Source organism: Amblyomma mixtum, chromosome 3 (genome assembly GCF_055824585.1).
Source record: "Amblyomma mixtum isolate Tamu chromosome 3, ASM5582458v1, whole genome shotgun sequence".
Lineage (NCBI taxonomy): Eukaryota > Metazoa > Arthropoda > Arachnida > Ixodida > Ixodidae > Amblyomma > Amblyomma mixtum.
The window spans coordinates 254,462,173-254,477,243 of record NC_143014.1 but is presented as its reverse complement, the minus strand read 5'-3'; the positions used below and the strand labels follow the sequence as shown (position 1 = coordinate 254,477,243).

Below are 15,071 nucleotides of genomic sequence, written 5' to 3'. Positions count from 1 at the left end.
GTTATCGCGATCCCAGCACACCCTGGAACGAGGAGACGTTAAAGGCAAGAGAGAGCGGACGCGTGGCAAGGAAGGCAGTTGTAAATCTTTTCACTTGCCTTTGTGTGCAATGTTTTCTTGGTTTCTAAGATATGGTACGTGATGAATGTGGTCTGTGCGTCGCACAGCAATATTCAAAAAATCCATCGAGTGATTGCAGTTTTTCTTTGGGCGTCGACCTGGGAGAAAACCAGGCGAACAAACTTGTTTATTTCATTCAAAAGCGGTGGCGTTGGGCTAGTTCATTTGTTTTTGCGTCAAGTGGTGTCGCGCTTTATTTTCCTTCGTGATGAAAATGACATATTTTTGAGAAATGTTATGCAAATGCGGTTGCAAAGGCTGCTCCCCGGAATCATAGTGTCATCGTGTGAAAACATGTGTGGTGCTGCAAACGGGTATTAGCGTGAGGTTGTTCTTCCCTCCAGGTTGTTGGAAGTGCGTTTTTCACTAGAATACCTGTATAACGTTCATAAAAAGAAGCTGTATAAGGATCTGGTTGATATTATGCGGCCGCCACCTTTGTATAGTGCGCCTTACCGTGGAGGCCCAGGGCAGGTTATTTTAAAACGGGTGAAAATGATGCCGGTCCGGCCGACAGTGAAAACATTCTTTTTCAAATTGCACTCTAATACACTACCCGTTAAAACCTGGGTCCATGAAAAAGGAATCTTTGTCCCATGGACAACAAATTGCCTGTTATGTAAGCAGCCGGAGACAATTGAACATGTTTTCCTAGACTGCTGGGACGCCATACTTTTCTGGGATGTCCTGCAGAGAACCATCAAGAAAGAACTACCACTTCACCCTTATGGTATCAGATTTCTACCAGTTGATCGCAAAGAGGTACCCTATGACTTATTAATGCTTCTTGGCCTCCACAGCTTGTGGAAAACGCGAATGCAAGTAAGGCATGCGGATATAAACACTCGTAGTACACGTGAGAACTTTGTTGAAAGTGCTGTTTATCTGCGGGAATGTTACCAGGCGCAGCGTGACCCACCCCAGTGGGTAACGCTACTAGATGATCTAGTGAAACTTAAATTTTAACTCCACCCGTATCAGCTCAAGTGTAGCTGAAGTGGTCTTATTGCTTTCATGTCAATCTCGAAAATAAAAAAAGAGAAAGCGTCGGTGGTTCAGTGGTAGAATACTCGCCTGCCACGCGGGTGGCCCGGGTTCGATTCCCGGCGGACGCATGAGCTTTTTTTCTGTCTTATTCGATAGCATTCCGTTAGCAAACAATTGTGCTGCAGGCGTTCTTTCGGTAACCTCACTTCTCCGCCACGCGCACAGCACATGATGGAGTGATCTAAGTTATACTTTTAGCAAATGGTGTTTAGCGTTTGTTGTTCTTGTTTTCAGGAATCCCTTTAAAAAAAAATGGTTAACTGTGGGGCCCGATGTTAGGAACGAAAGTGAGAGAGGAAGAAAATCTATTGCGATTACACCCACGGTAATGAGAATTATCAGCGCCAGTCCGTCCCTTTTGTCGTTTTGCAAAGTTACATTTGCTTTGAATGCTTCTACCCCACTTGAGTACGTCGTGCTTGCTTCTGTTTGGGATCACAGCGAATGCTTCATGGTGTGAGAAATGTGTTGTCACGGGCTTGAGCATTTTTTCATGCAGGAGATATGCGGCCAGTGTTCGACATTATCTGCCCTCTGCTCGACAGGCTTTTTCATACCAGACCGTTGGTTTAATGAGGGTGGCAAAAGATGAAATAAAAACGCTTCTAGGCAGCAAAGCACTACAATAGAGGTAGAACTGAGCACATTATCACATATTAATATTATCATCAATAGGGACCACCCCCTCCGGATTGAATCCTCTCTGGGCAGAGACCTCAGTGGGATGAACAATAATTCGGCTGAAATCAGATTTTGCTCACACAAGAAATTGACAGTGCCTGTTCACATATGAGTTTTCCTTGTGGTATGCAGTGCAATAAGGAAACATATGTAGTGCTCTATCAATAGAAGCAGTTTATTAAGGTATCGTGCAATATAAGTAGTCTATTCTATTTCAGTGCAACTGTACTACTTCAAAAAGTAAAACTCAACAAAAAATCTTGTGGCGTCCCTGAACTTGTGGCTGCGGAATCAGTATAAACAGTGCCGCGGCTGGATTTCGAGTCCACGGCGGCGCGAACAGATCAGCTCCGCTGTCCACTAGACAAGAGCGATATGCTATCACCGCTGCCGATCACAATGCGTGTTACTGTTCAGTGGACGTCGTCTTTTTCATCAACTTCCATCTGCAGCGGGAACAGTCAGATCAGCTTAACCTCGATCGCCCTATGTGACGATCAAAATCATGAGCCAACCAGGCTAAACACAAGTTCTTGCACGTCATGTCGGTTTAGATGCTTTAAAATCCTATCACTTTTATCAATGTCCGCTGTAGGACATCCCAGAGCAGTATTGGGTCTGTACAATAAGTGATGGAATGCTCAATGATTTCAAGAACATAACAGAGGTGACATTTTGTTAAGGACAAAATAAGGACCTTTTTTCCAGCCATAGCTCACCGGGAAATCTCTCAGGAGCCGCTTATAAAAGAAACGTTTGTATACAGCGAGAGAGCCATTTTACGTACGCTATTAAGTACGTCATGGCCAGTACGTCATGACAGAGCGGTACATAGCCGGAGGGAAAAGAATATAAATCTAACCGTTGTCGAACTGCTTCAGTGACACTGCAAGAACTCAGGAGAAAAGAAAAACAGTAAAAATGGAACCGCAATATAGACCTGAGGCATTAACTGTCATATACAAGGACGATTAGAAATATTAAAATGCACAGTAAGAATAGGCAAAACATTATGTAAATTTACATGCAAGAACGCAGGCACTACCCAGTATGGCATATCTCGGCCATCACCTATGGCACCAGGTGCGTATATATGGCGGCCTTTTGCGTTGTCAGATGGATGTCGTCTTCATCTTCGTTCATGCATTCGTCCTGCAGCGTGAATGTTGGCGAGGACGGCTAAGTGAAAAACAAGTTGTTAGGAACGGATAGGCGCAGTCAACCGCGATATATGGAGTGATCTGGCATCACCTACTTTTCTTATGTCGGGCTGTGGTCAAATGTAGCCAAGCGCGCTCTCTCTTGGTCTGAAAAGCTAGAAAAGTGATTGATGAAGGAGGCCCAAGACTTCAGTGGGTCAACTACCGTCTATGAGCCGTCCTATATGATGCGCTACGCCGTTTCTACAATACATTCTATGCTTACAACTCATCTAAACGTCGAGATAGACAGCGTTTTTTTGTTGTTTCGTCTCACATGTATTTCCGGGTTATTACTGCGCTTCACTCACACAACGTTAGCATAGTACGCGCCAGAACAATCAGGACGCTTAAAAGCTACTGGCGCCCCAGAAATTCTAAGTAATCAGCAGTGTCACTTTTAAAATACCCATTCAATTACGCTACGCATGTCTACTATCGAAGCCCGCTAGACTGACCAGATTGCTCCTCTTGAATACCTGAATCTTCCCTCCAGTGAACGCGGCCGGAAAAACCGGAGCCCCTGGCGCTTACTCAAGAAGGAACTCGTTGGTCGGCAGGCACGGCTTCGCGTGTCAACAAGGCACATGCGTCCTAGGGATGTCGGTGGAGAACCGCCTGAGCGAGTTGCGCAGACTGCAGTCTTAAGGGCGAAATCAATGCAGCATCCAGACGTCGGTGGTTCAGTGGTAGAATACTCGCCTGCCACGCGGGTGGCCCGGGTTCGATTCCCGGCCGACGCATGAGCTCCTTTTCTGTTTTATTCGATAGCATTACGGTAACAAACAATTGTATTGCAGACGTTCTTTCGGTAACCTCACTTCTTCACCACGCGCATCGCACGTGATGCATTCGTGATGCATTCGCACGTGAATGACACTATGCATTCTACGTGGATGCCTCCGGCCCCCACCATGGGGGATGGTACACGGCCGCAGTCGTCCTCCAATCCAAAACAGTGAACGGCCTTACTTTCCGAGCCCGTGACATAACACACGCGGAGAAGGTCGCCATTTCGTTGGCTGCATCTGATCCGACTTCAAAAACAATTATTTCCTACCCGCGAGGGGCATGTTGGAACGTCGAGCAGGGCTGGGTGAACCGTTCCTAGCCTACCGCATTCTCCAAAACAGCGTCTACACCGGGGACCCCACTCACCGGCGTATCGTTTGGGCTCCTACTCACATCTCACATAGGCCTTGAGGGTAATGAGGCAGCTGACGCCGCCGCCCGCGCGCTTTCTCACCGGACATTCCTCTCCGACCCCGACGATCAGGAACTCGAATTTATTCCAGCTTACACCTTCAAAGACAATGTTTTACTCTATCAATCTGACCACGGTCTTTATCCCCGCCCGCGTAAAGGTCTCTCAAAGGCAGAGGAGTGGCTTCACCTTCGCGTGTATACTAGTACTTTGCTGGGCCCGGCAGCTCTGAACCACCTCAACCCTTCTTTCTCGGGTAGTTTTCCGCACTGCGCCGAGAATTCTTCGGATATCTACCACATGGTGAGGGCCCGCCCCTCCAACCCTGCTATCCCCCCTCACCCCAACCTTACCCGGGAGGACTGCGAGGCGACCCTGCTCGGCTGCTCTGACATGCACGCCCAACGGGCCTTGGTTGCGCTACCCTGGGCGGCGGCCAACGCCACTGGGGTCCCGAACTAGGGACCTCCACCTGGTACTTGTAAGGGCTGGCCCCCTTTGGGCCAGCTCTTACATAACCTCTTGAATTCTATCTGTATATATATGTTTTTCACCACCACCCCGAAAAAAAAGACGCGGCTTGACACACGCACACACACACACACACACACACACACACACACACACACACACACACACACACACACACACACACACACACACACACACACACACACACACACACACGCGCGCGCGCGCAAGCAATCACGCACGCACGCATGCACGCACACGCACGCTGTCAACGCAACGGCAATGAACACAAGAACGACCATGGCCTATGGCTTCCGTGCCGCGTTTCGGGCACAACGTTGTCAGTACCCACGCATGTAGCGCAATCCTGCCACTACCACCACGTATCTTAAAGCATGACAGAGCTCTCCACTCTTCCAAGGGGGCAGTTATATACTTTTTTTGCTTTCCAAGCTCCCGTTCCATCGGGTTCATAGCTTGAAGCGCGACAAATGTGTGCTCTATCCCAGGGAATCAGTTATGCGCTTTCGTTTGCTTTCGAAGCTGCCGCTCTTCATGGGATTCGTAGCTTAAAGCGCGACTAAGGTGTCCATTGTCCCAGGGGCCAGTTATGCGCTCTTCCTTTGCTTTCGAAGTTCAAGGTCATTTGAAGGTTGAACTTGGGGCCACCGCGAAACTGGCTTTACCTAGCGTAGTGAACCTTTCCCTTCAGAAACGCTGGTTAAACGGAGGCAATCGTGGTCGGCTTCGGTGGAAAATGCCTATTAGGAGAGATTATGTTTTTGTTGTGAACTGTCATTGAGCGCTCTCCTTTGTAAGTTAGGGTCCTTTGGGTGTTCCCACGAAGTTATCCCCCTGTTGTTCTGCCTCATCTTCTAGGAGGGACAGGTTAAACTTTCAATTGGTTCTGTGAATGTGGCGGTATATTTGTGCGCGGGAAGAAAAGCACCACCTCTGCACCAACATAAGCATGATATTTCTTTTAAGCACGAAGCGCTACGCCAGACACCCTGCGTGCCTTTTCTCGCAGATAGGACGCCATAAAAGCTAACGTTCACATCGCCCCACTAATGGTCCACAACTTTGGATGGAGGGACACAGCTCACTGTCTCAACTGTCCGGAGATCAAGGCAGACAGAATGCATTTTCTTAACATATGTAGTGTGCCAACTGTGACAGGTTCCGCTACCGCCAAGCGCCGACACTGCGCTGCGCCTGACGACGACGAAGTTATGCGCCGACACTACGCTGCGCCTGACGACGACGAAGTGCCCCCGCTCTCTTGGTACTGGCTACGCCCGTCTACGCTGCCAGACCCTGCACAGCGGTTCGGTCTCTTGAGGACGCCTAATAAACGCACCCCTACACATGTAACACTGCCATTACCTCTCCATGTATTCCTTACCCTACTCCTCCTTCCTGAGCTTCACTCCCAAGCGCGAGCTTCACTTCGGCTCGGCTGGTTATCAGCGGCCCTCGGCGGAGCAAGCGCTCTTCCTCATTGGGCCTTAGTGTTGGCCTCAAATAAAGATTTCCCCCCTCCTCCTGCTCTCACTGAAGATGTTCTAGGCTAAAATGACAGCTCAAAAGCAAGACAAACCACGGAGAGAGGCAACACATAGGACAGTTCGTCATCATCATCATCACCATCAGCCTGACTACGCCCACTGCAGCTCAACGGCCTTTCCCCTGTCTCTCCAATTAACCCTGTCCTGTGGCAGCTGCGCCCACCTTATCCCCACAATCTTGTTAATTTCATCCGCCCACCTAACATTCTGCCGCCCCCGGCTAGGCTTGCCTTCTCTCCCAATCCACTCCGTTACAAATGAAGACCACCGGTTATCTTGCCTTCGAATTTCATGCCCTGTCCAAGCCCACTTTCTCTTGATTTCAGCTAGGATGTTATTAGCCCCCTTTTGTTTCCTCACCCACTCCGCCCGCTTCCGGTCTCTTGACGTTCTGCGGACGTTCTGCGGAAGAAGTTCTGCGGACGCCCTTGCATAACACTGTGCCGAACTTCCAAGAAGTGTACTGTACTCTATTCTTGGTACTTCTAATTTGTTTCATTTATTTAAATTTCAACAATTACAATAATTTTTTTTATTTTATATTTCTAAATATATTTTTTTTCTAATTGCAGTCATTCCACTATGCTACTTCACCGCCTCACACCTTTTTCCTGCGCAAATAATTCGTTGGCATTCTCCACTGTACCTTGGCCAATCTCCCCGCGTGGGTATGTGCCATTTTTACTGAGGGAGAAGACGAAGAAGAAAATGATCCCTCGCGGTCCTCATTCCCATGAACTCTGTGATTCGAGCGGCGCGAGACTTCCAGTGAACGCCATCTTGAAAAATAATTCCCTCAAAGCAGATCGCCAGCTATGTGCTTTTACGAAGGCCCTGCCGACAGTCCGGCTGCTAAGCTCCTTCGAAATGCATCCATATTGTTACGGTGCATAGTTGCTAGGAGAAGACGACGTTGTTTTGAGACGTTCGGCAGTGAACGACGACGAGGACGTGGCAGTTTGTGCTGGAGTGATTTAGCTCGGTGTGCCTTCTGACTGTGGCCTGTACCGTCTGCCGCTGGGCTAACCCCCCGTAATATTTGGTGGAGGTCGTGCTGGGTATCACACCGGGACCCTGCCCTGGACCTCCGCAGCGGTCGTCAGCTTCGAGCCACCACTATGCCGTCCAACCCACCTCCGGCCGCAGCATCACCACCAGCGCCGACCGTTGTCGTGGCGCAGCCTCGCGACCCAGGCACCTTTTGTGGCACCGATGACGTCGATGTCGAGGATTGGCTCGCCATGTATGAGCGAGTCAGCAAGCACAACCGCTGGGACGCGACGCTCATGCTTGCTAACGTTATATTCTACCTGGCGGGTACGGCGCGCGTCTGGTTTGAGACGCATGAGGAAGACCTCACCTCTTGGGACAACTGCAAAGAAAAGCTCAGAGACTTATTTGGCAAACCAATTGGGCGCAAGCTGGGTGCTAAAAAAGACCTTGCTTCTCGAGCACAGTCATCTACGGAGTCATACCTCTCCTACATCCAGGACGTCCTCGCTCTGTGCCGAAAAGTAGACAGCGCCATGCCAGAGACCGACAAGGTGGGCCACATCCTGAAGGGGATTGCTGATGATGCATTCAACCTTCTTCTTTGTAAAGATTGTGCAACGGTTGACTCCGTCCTTCAGGTATGCCGGCAATTCGAGCAGGCAAAACATCGCCGTATTGCTTCTCGTTTTGATCGCCTTCCGAACACTGCGGCGACATCCTCCTGCGAAGACCTGCCAACACTGCGACAACCGTCCCATCCTGCCAATTTAACTAGAATCGTCCGCAGAGAACTGGAAGCTATGACTCCCGTCACCTTCGCCCCTCAAGCGGCCGACTCTACGATTGCGCTGATCCAGGCCGTCGTTCGCCAGGAGTTTGCGAACGTGGGCCTCAATTCTGGCCTGCCGTCTGCGTCGCCCTGTTTGCCAAACACCGCTCCACTGGTTGCTGCTGCTTCACCGACTCCGACCGTACTTCCACGTTACCGCTACCGGAATCCTGCGGATTGGCGCACCCCGGACGACCGCCCAATCTGCTTCACCTGTTCGCGTGTCGGCCACATTTCCCGTCACTGCCGTAGCCGTTGGTTTTCGCCACCTCACCTCCGTTCCACTTACGATCGTCGTGCAGACTACGGACCTAGCTCCAATTATGATCGCCGTGCCGGCTTCGAACCACGCCAGACGTCTTCTCGTGCTGAGTCTCCGCACGCTTTCGACACTTCGGCCCCGCGAAGGTCCAGCCGCTCGCCTTTCCCTCAGATCCGCCGCTCTCGTTCGCCGCAATTTCGACGCCCGTCCACTCCACCCTTACCTGGCTCTCACTCGGAAAACTAACCAATGCAGCTGCCGGAGGTGATGCTGCATTGATGACCCGGCCCGAAAATCCTCTCCTGACCCTCGCTCCTCGCCGCAACCTTCTCGATATCTGCGTGGACGGTGCACCAGTTACCGCGCTTATTGACACTGGCGCCCAAATTTCTGTCCTGAGCTCCTCGTTTCGCCGTCGTCTGAAGAAGGTTGTGACACCTGCCGTTTCCTCAGCCGTTCGCGTCGCCGACGGAAGTGCTGCTGCCGTTGTTGGACTGTGAACTGCGCGTGTTTCCATTGCTGGTCGTACAACCCCTGTCGCATTCACTGTCCTCGACCATTGCCCCCACGATGTGATCCTCGGTATCGACTTTTTAACGACGCACGCGGCTCTAATTGATTGCGCCACTGGCCTTCTTCGTTTGGACTTGCCGCTCTGCTCCGAAAGCGCCGATACCAAGCCGCCTCGCTTACGTGCCGCTGAATTTACTCGCTTGCCGCGTGACGCTGCAGTCTATGTCCCTATGTCCCCGTTTCCCGCCGTTCCTGATGGTGTCTACGTCACGTACCCAATCAAGGACGTTGTCCTCCAGCGTAACGTCATCCTTCCACACACAGTCCTGACCGTCACCGGCAACCGCACCTACCTTCCGATTCTGAACTTCAGTCTCTCTCCCCAAGTTTTACCCTGTGGCATCGCGCTCGCTGAACTGTTTCCATTGGCCGAATGTACAGTTTCTGCTGTAACAGCTGTGCCTAACGCTGATCTCCATGCCCTTCCCCGCTCGGGCGCTTCACGCCCGGACCCTACTTTTGCGATGATCGCGGCGGATTGGCCACCTGACCACGCCAACGCCCTCTGCACCCTTTTAGCTTCCTACAGTGATGTCTTCGATTTCGGGAATCGTCCTCTTGGCCAAACTTCTGTCGTGACCCATCGCATCAATACGGGCGATGCCAGCCCTATACACAGAAGGCCCTATCGTGTTTCTCTTCCTGAGCGCCATGTCATCCAAACCGAGGTGGACAAGATGCTGGCGAACAACATTATCGAGCCTTCTAGCAGCCCTTGGGCATCCCCTGTAGTGTTGGTCAAAAAGAAAGATGGCAGCTGGCGCTTCTGTGTCGACTATCGTCATCTTAATCAAGTAACGAAGAAAGACGTCTATCCTCTTCCGAGAATTGATGACGCCCTCGACTGTCTACATGGTGCCAGCTACTTTTCTTCTATTGATCTCCGTTCAGGCTACTGGCAAATCGCTGTTGACGAACGGGATCGTGAGAAGACTGCCTTTATCACCCCCGATGGCCTGTACCAATTCAAAGTTATGCCTTTCGGCCTCTGCAACGCTCCTGCCACCTTCGAGCGCATGATGGACTCGCTTCTGCGTGGCTTCAAATGGACAACGTGCTTGTGCTACCTAGATGACGTTGTCGTTTTCTCCTCAACGTTCGAAAGCCACATACGCCGTCTTGCTACTATCCTTGCGGTCTTCCGTCGCGCTGGTCTCCAACTGAACTCCAAGAAGTGCACCTTTGGCCAGCGCCAAATTAAGGTCCTCGGCCACTTGGTTGATGCGTCTGGTGTAAAGCCCGACCCTGATAAAGTTCGTGCCGTTCGTGAGTTCCCCACTCCCCGTTCCTCGAGCGATGTGCGCAGTTTCCTCGGGCTCTGCTCGTATTTTCGCCGGTTTATCCCGAACTTCGCCGACACGGCCCGTCCCCTTACCACCCTCCTGAAGAAGGATGTCCCTTTCTCCTGGGGCCTTGACCAAGCTCGCTCCTTCACGGCACTTGTTGCGGCCCTCACGGCTCCACCTGTGTTGGCCCATTTCGACCCATCTGCGCCTACGGAACTTCGCACAGACGCCAGTGGCCATGGTATTGGCGCCATTCTTGCGCAGCGGCAACACGAGCACTTTCGTGTGATTGCTTACGCCAGCCGCCTGCTCTCTCCTTCCGAACGTAACTACTCTATTACGGAGCGGGAGTGCCTTGCTCTTGTTTGGGCGTTAACAAAATTCCGCCCTTATTTGTTTGGAAGGCCCTTCTGCGTAGTTACGGATCACCATGCTTTGTGCTGGCTGTCCTCTCTTAAAGACCCTACAGGACGTCTGGGTCGCTGGGCCTTGCGTTTGCAAGAATACACATTTAATGTTGTCTACAAGTCCGGCCAGCTGCACCAAGACGCTGACTGTCTGTCCCGCCATCCTGTCGATCCCCCTGACTCCCACACACGTGATACCGACGACTGTGTCCTGCCCGTATCAGACTTTCTGAACATTGGTGACGAGCAGCGCCGTGATCCAACTCTGCGCCTCATAGTCGACCGCCTCCGCAGCGACCCTTCCGATCCTGCTCTACGAATGTTCGTGCTGCATCACGATATTTTGTACCGGCGCAATATGCACCCAGATGGCGCCGACCTCCTGCTCGTCGTCCCGACCCATCTGCGCTCCAGAGTACTTGCCCAACTTCATGACGCTCCTACTGCCGGGCACCTAGGCGTCTCACGCACGTACGACAGCGTGCGCAGGCGGTTCTTCTGGCCTGGCCTTTACCGCTCTGTCCGCGGTTATGTTGCTGCTTGTGATCAATGCCAGCGCCGGAAAACGCCCCCACTTCCACCCAGTGGCCAGCTTCAGCCCATCGACATCCCGACGGACCCATTTTTCCGTGTTGGTCTCGACCTGCTTGGTCCTTTCCCCCCATCAACATCCGGGAACAAGTGGATTGCCGTTGCCACCGATTACACTACCCGGTACGCTATCACGCGCGCTATCCCTACCAGCTGCGCTTCCGATGTCGCCGACTTTCTTCTCCATGACGTCGTCCTACTTCATGGCGCTCCTCGTCAACTGCTTACGGATCGCGGCCCCTGCTTTCTTTCTAAAGTGGTCCACGACCTTCTGCGCTCCTGCTCTACCCGCCACAAGTTCACGACGGCCTACCATCCTCAGACCAACGGCCTTACTGAGCGTCTTAATCGCACCCTGACGGACATGCTGTCTATGTATGTCTCAGACCACCATCGAGACTGGGACGTCAGCTTACCTTTCGTGACGTTCGCCTACAACTCCACACGCCACGATACCACCGGCTACTCTCCCTTCTACCTGCTCTTTGGCCGCGACCCGTTGCTACCCTTCGACAGCCTCCTGCCTCACGACCCTTGTACCAGCAGTTACGCTGGTGACGCCATTGCCCGAGCTGACGCCGCCCGCCAAATCGCTCGAGATCGCCTCGACGCTTCACAAGTCGCTCAAAAACGACGGTACGACCTTCATCACCGTGACGCCCATTACCCTCCCGACTCCCTCGTACTCCTCTGGCTCCCTGCGCGTCGTGTGGGCCTGTGTGAGAAGTTGCTGCCTCGTTACGTGGGTCCTTACCGCGTCTTGCGGCAACTGAGCGATGTCACCTACGAGATCGCGCCCCTGCAACCCCACACTCCTCGTGCGGCCTCCTCTACACAGCTCGTACACGTCGCCCGTCTTAAGCCCTACCATCCAAACCCACCATCTTAGGACACCCATGGACTGTGCTTCCTTCCGCCCGGCGGAGGAGGGGGGGGGTAGTGTTACGGTGCATAGTTGCTAGGAGAAGACGACGTTGTTTTGAGACGTTCGCCAGTGAACGACGACGAGGACGTGGCAGTTTGTGCTGGAGTGATTTAGCTCGGTGTGCCTTCTGACTGTGGCCTGTACCGTCTGCCGCTGGGCTAACCCCCCGTAATAATATTCCACAGTACGTTGGGGAACAGCGCGCAGAGCGCAACACGTGCGTCGCGGTCATCGCGGCAGCCTTCGGTCGCCATGCTCGCCAAGCGCTTCGTCGCCTCAGTCGGACGCCGGAACAGCACCCAAGGCGCCAAAGCCGCTGGTGACTCCCAGCCCAGCGCGGTAAAGGCCAAGGGGATCGTAAGCTCCGAGAAGCGCCCGCGCGGGAAGGCAACTTGCAGGGCGGAGCCGTCAGCCGCCCCCCGAGCGACCTGCAAGGTAACATTCGTTGCAAGTCTTGTCTGCTGAGTTACCTTGATCCGCATGTATTATCCTTGAAATTTATGTTTCGCACCTTGTATCCAAGAAATTCGGTGAAAGCGTGTATTTATAAGGTTCAACCTGATATCCTCTACAGAGTTTGCAAAACAAGCTACACGCACCAGCGTAGTTGAAGAGCAACCAGATGATAATGCATGGCGAGGAGCGCTGGTCAATCAACGCGAAATTTTTGGCGCTTTTTGCTCGGCACGAGCTACTTGGTGCGAGTGAGAGTTTGGTGAACGCAGTGACAGGGAGCATATTTTGCGTGCAAAGGAACAGTTTCAGGCTCTCCTCTCGGTGTGAGCGCATGTGACTGAAGGCACCGTCCTGCGTGTGCAATAATTAGTCTTACTGAAAAGTTGGACCCCAGTTATACAGAAAGCAAACAAGGATTTCTCGAGGACCAAGTGGCATGGGAGATGCGCGGTGAATATGTGTGTCCATGGGCATGAAATTAATTGTTATTCACTACGCAGTGCTGGTGCATTTGCACGTCCTCGCACACCTGAGCTTGCGCTCAGAATTTTATGCTTGGCGCAAGATAGACCGCAGGGTTCACTTCTTCCACGCTTTTTATTTTGAGTAAAAATGCTTCCAGCAAGGCGTAATTCTTGTTCTCGTTGTGAATGAGATGTATGAAGTGTTGTGAGAATTTTCGGGATAACAATATTAAGAGCAGTTCAAGGAGCACCCGTTAGGTGTTTATTCTTCACTTAGAATAGAGAAGGTCCTTCGACTTGCCTTTTTATTCATGGAGTTTACTTTTCATGCACGATATATTTTAGCGTTGACAAAAAGCCAGCTATTGGCAGCCATATTGTTGCATACGCCTTTGCGACACCTCAGGTGCAGCCAACGGCGGAGTCAATGTCCCTACGTTCCAGTGGTGCCAGCGGTCTTTCCTGCGCTTCAAGCATCTCCACACCTGACGGGGATCCTCAGCAGATGGCAGCCCAGGCGGCTGTCGTCACTATCTTGACAGTCAAGTGCTGCCGCCTGGGCGACGCCCGAGAGCGGTGCGTCGGATGTAGAAGGGGCATTTTGGCCATGGCTCTACTGCTGCCCCTCCCGACAGCCTCCGTAAGTCGCGTCTGAAAGACGGGAGCGGTCTTCTCCTCATGACTGTTCCGTGGTGATTCTATGGTAAAAATCTACACATGAGGCAAGGGGTATCCGAGGCTGTATACAGCTGTGGTGTCTATACGAACACGCTTAGAATGACCATTAACCGGAAGAAGGAGCACGTAGTTTTATGCGAAGCATACTACTTTAGCTATCACTTCAGCCCTTTACCGTGGTTATGCGTCCAGATCGCGTGATACATGACGTCACACCACGTGACACGATGACGTCACGACAGAAGAGAAACGGGGGCCCACCTCGCGCCGTCGCTGTGGTTGTGCGCCTCCAAATCACGTGATACATGACGTCACACCACGTGACACGATGACGTCCGACAGTGGAGAAACGGGGGCCCACCACGCGCCGTCGCTGTGGTTGTGCGCCTCCAAATCACGTGATACATGAAGTCACACCACGTGACACGATGACGTCACGACAGTGGAGAAACGGGGGCCCACCTCGCGGCGTCGCTGTGGTTGTGCGCCTCCAAATCACGTGACACGATGATCCCATACCACGTGACACGATGACGTCACGGCAGTGAAGAAACAGGGGCCCATCTCGCGCCGTCGCTGTGGTTGTGCGCCTCCAAATCACGTGATACATGACGTCACACCACGTGACACGATGACGTCACGACAGTGGAGAAACGGGGGCCCACCTCGCGCCGTCGCTGTGGTTGTGCGCTTCCAAATCACGTGATACTCGACGTCACACCGCGTAACACGATGACGTCACCACAGTGGAGAAACGGGGGCCCAGCTCGCGCCGTCGCTGTGGTTGTGCGCCTCCATATCACGTGATACATGACGTCACACCACGTGACACGATGACGTCACGACAGTGGAGAAACGGGGGCGCACCTCGCGCCGTCGCTGTGGTTGTGCGCCTCCAAATTACGCGACACGATGATGCTTCGCATTCTCCAGGCTTAACCTAGTTAAGCCTCAGCCATTTTTTCAACTTTTATGCAGTTTTCAGCCTGCGCAAGCAAAGCCTTCAGCCGCATTTATGGCCACTAGGGTATGCTGGGAGCAAATATTCCTGTTCTTTGCATAAATCTCAGACCATACCTGATCAATTGAGTGGCGCCAGCAGCACAATGTAAAAAGGTATGACGTTCACATTGTTGCGGGTTCGCCGCAAAGCTACCGTGCTCTGGGTTGCACTACGAATGGACGCTGGGCATAACTCAATCAAGTTAATGTTCTGGGCAAAAACAGATTCTCTCCCTTTTCTGTCAATGTTGACGTTTTTCTGCTGGCAGCAAAAGATGGATTTGTCGGGTAGAATACTGGATATGTTATTTTGCC

At 52.2% G+C, this 15,071-nt stretch overlaps 1 protein-coding gene and 1 non-coding gene across 2 annotated transcripts; both read left to right on the top strand.

The window, feature by feature from the left end:
- Positions 1-1,164: 1,164 nt before the first annotated feature.
- TRNAG-GCC (transfer RNA glycine (anticodon GCC)) lies at positions 1,165-1,235 on the top strand. Its single transcript has one exon. It is a non-coding gene; the product is annotated as a tRNA-Gly (tRNA).
- A 5,988-nt stretch (positions 1,236-7,223) lies between these two features.
- On the top strand, positions 7,224-8,620 carry LOC149354407 (uncharacterized). Its single transcript, XM_089577502.1, has one exon. It carries the CDS (start codon positions 7,409-7,411, stop codon positions 8,618-8,620), a length of 1,212 nt encoding a protein of 403 aa, XP_089433628.1. The 5' UTR covers positions 7,224-7,408.
- The last annotated feature ends 6,451 nt before the right edge of the window (positions 8,621-15,071 follow it).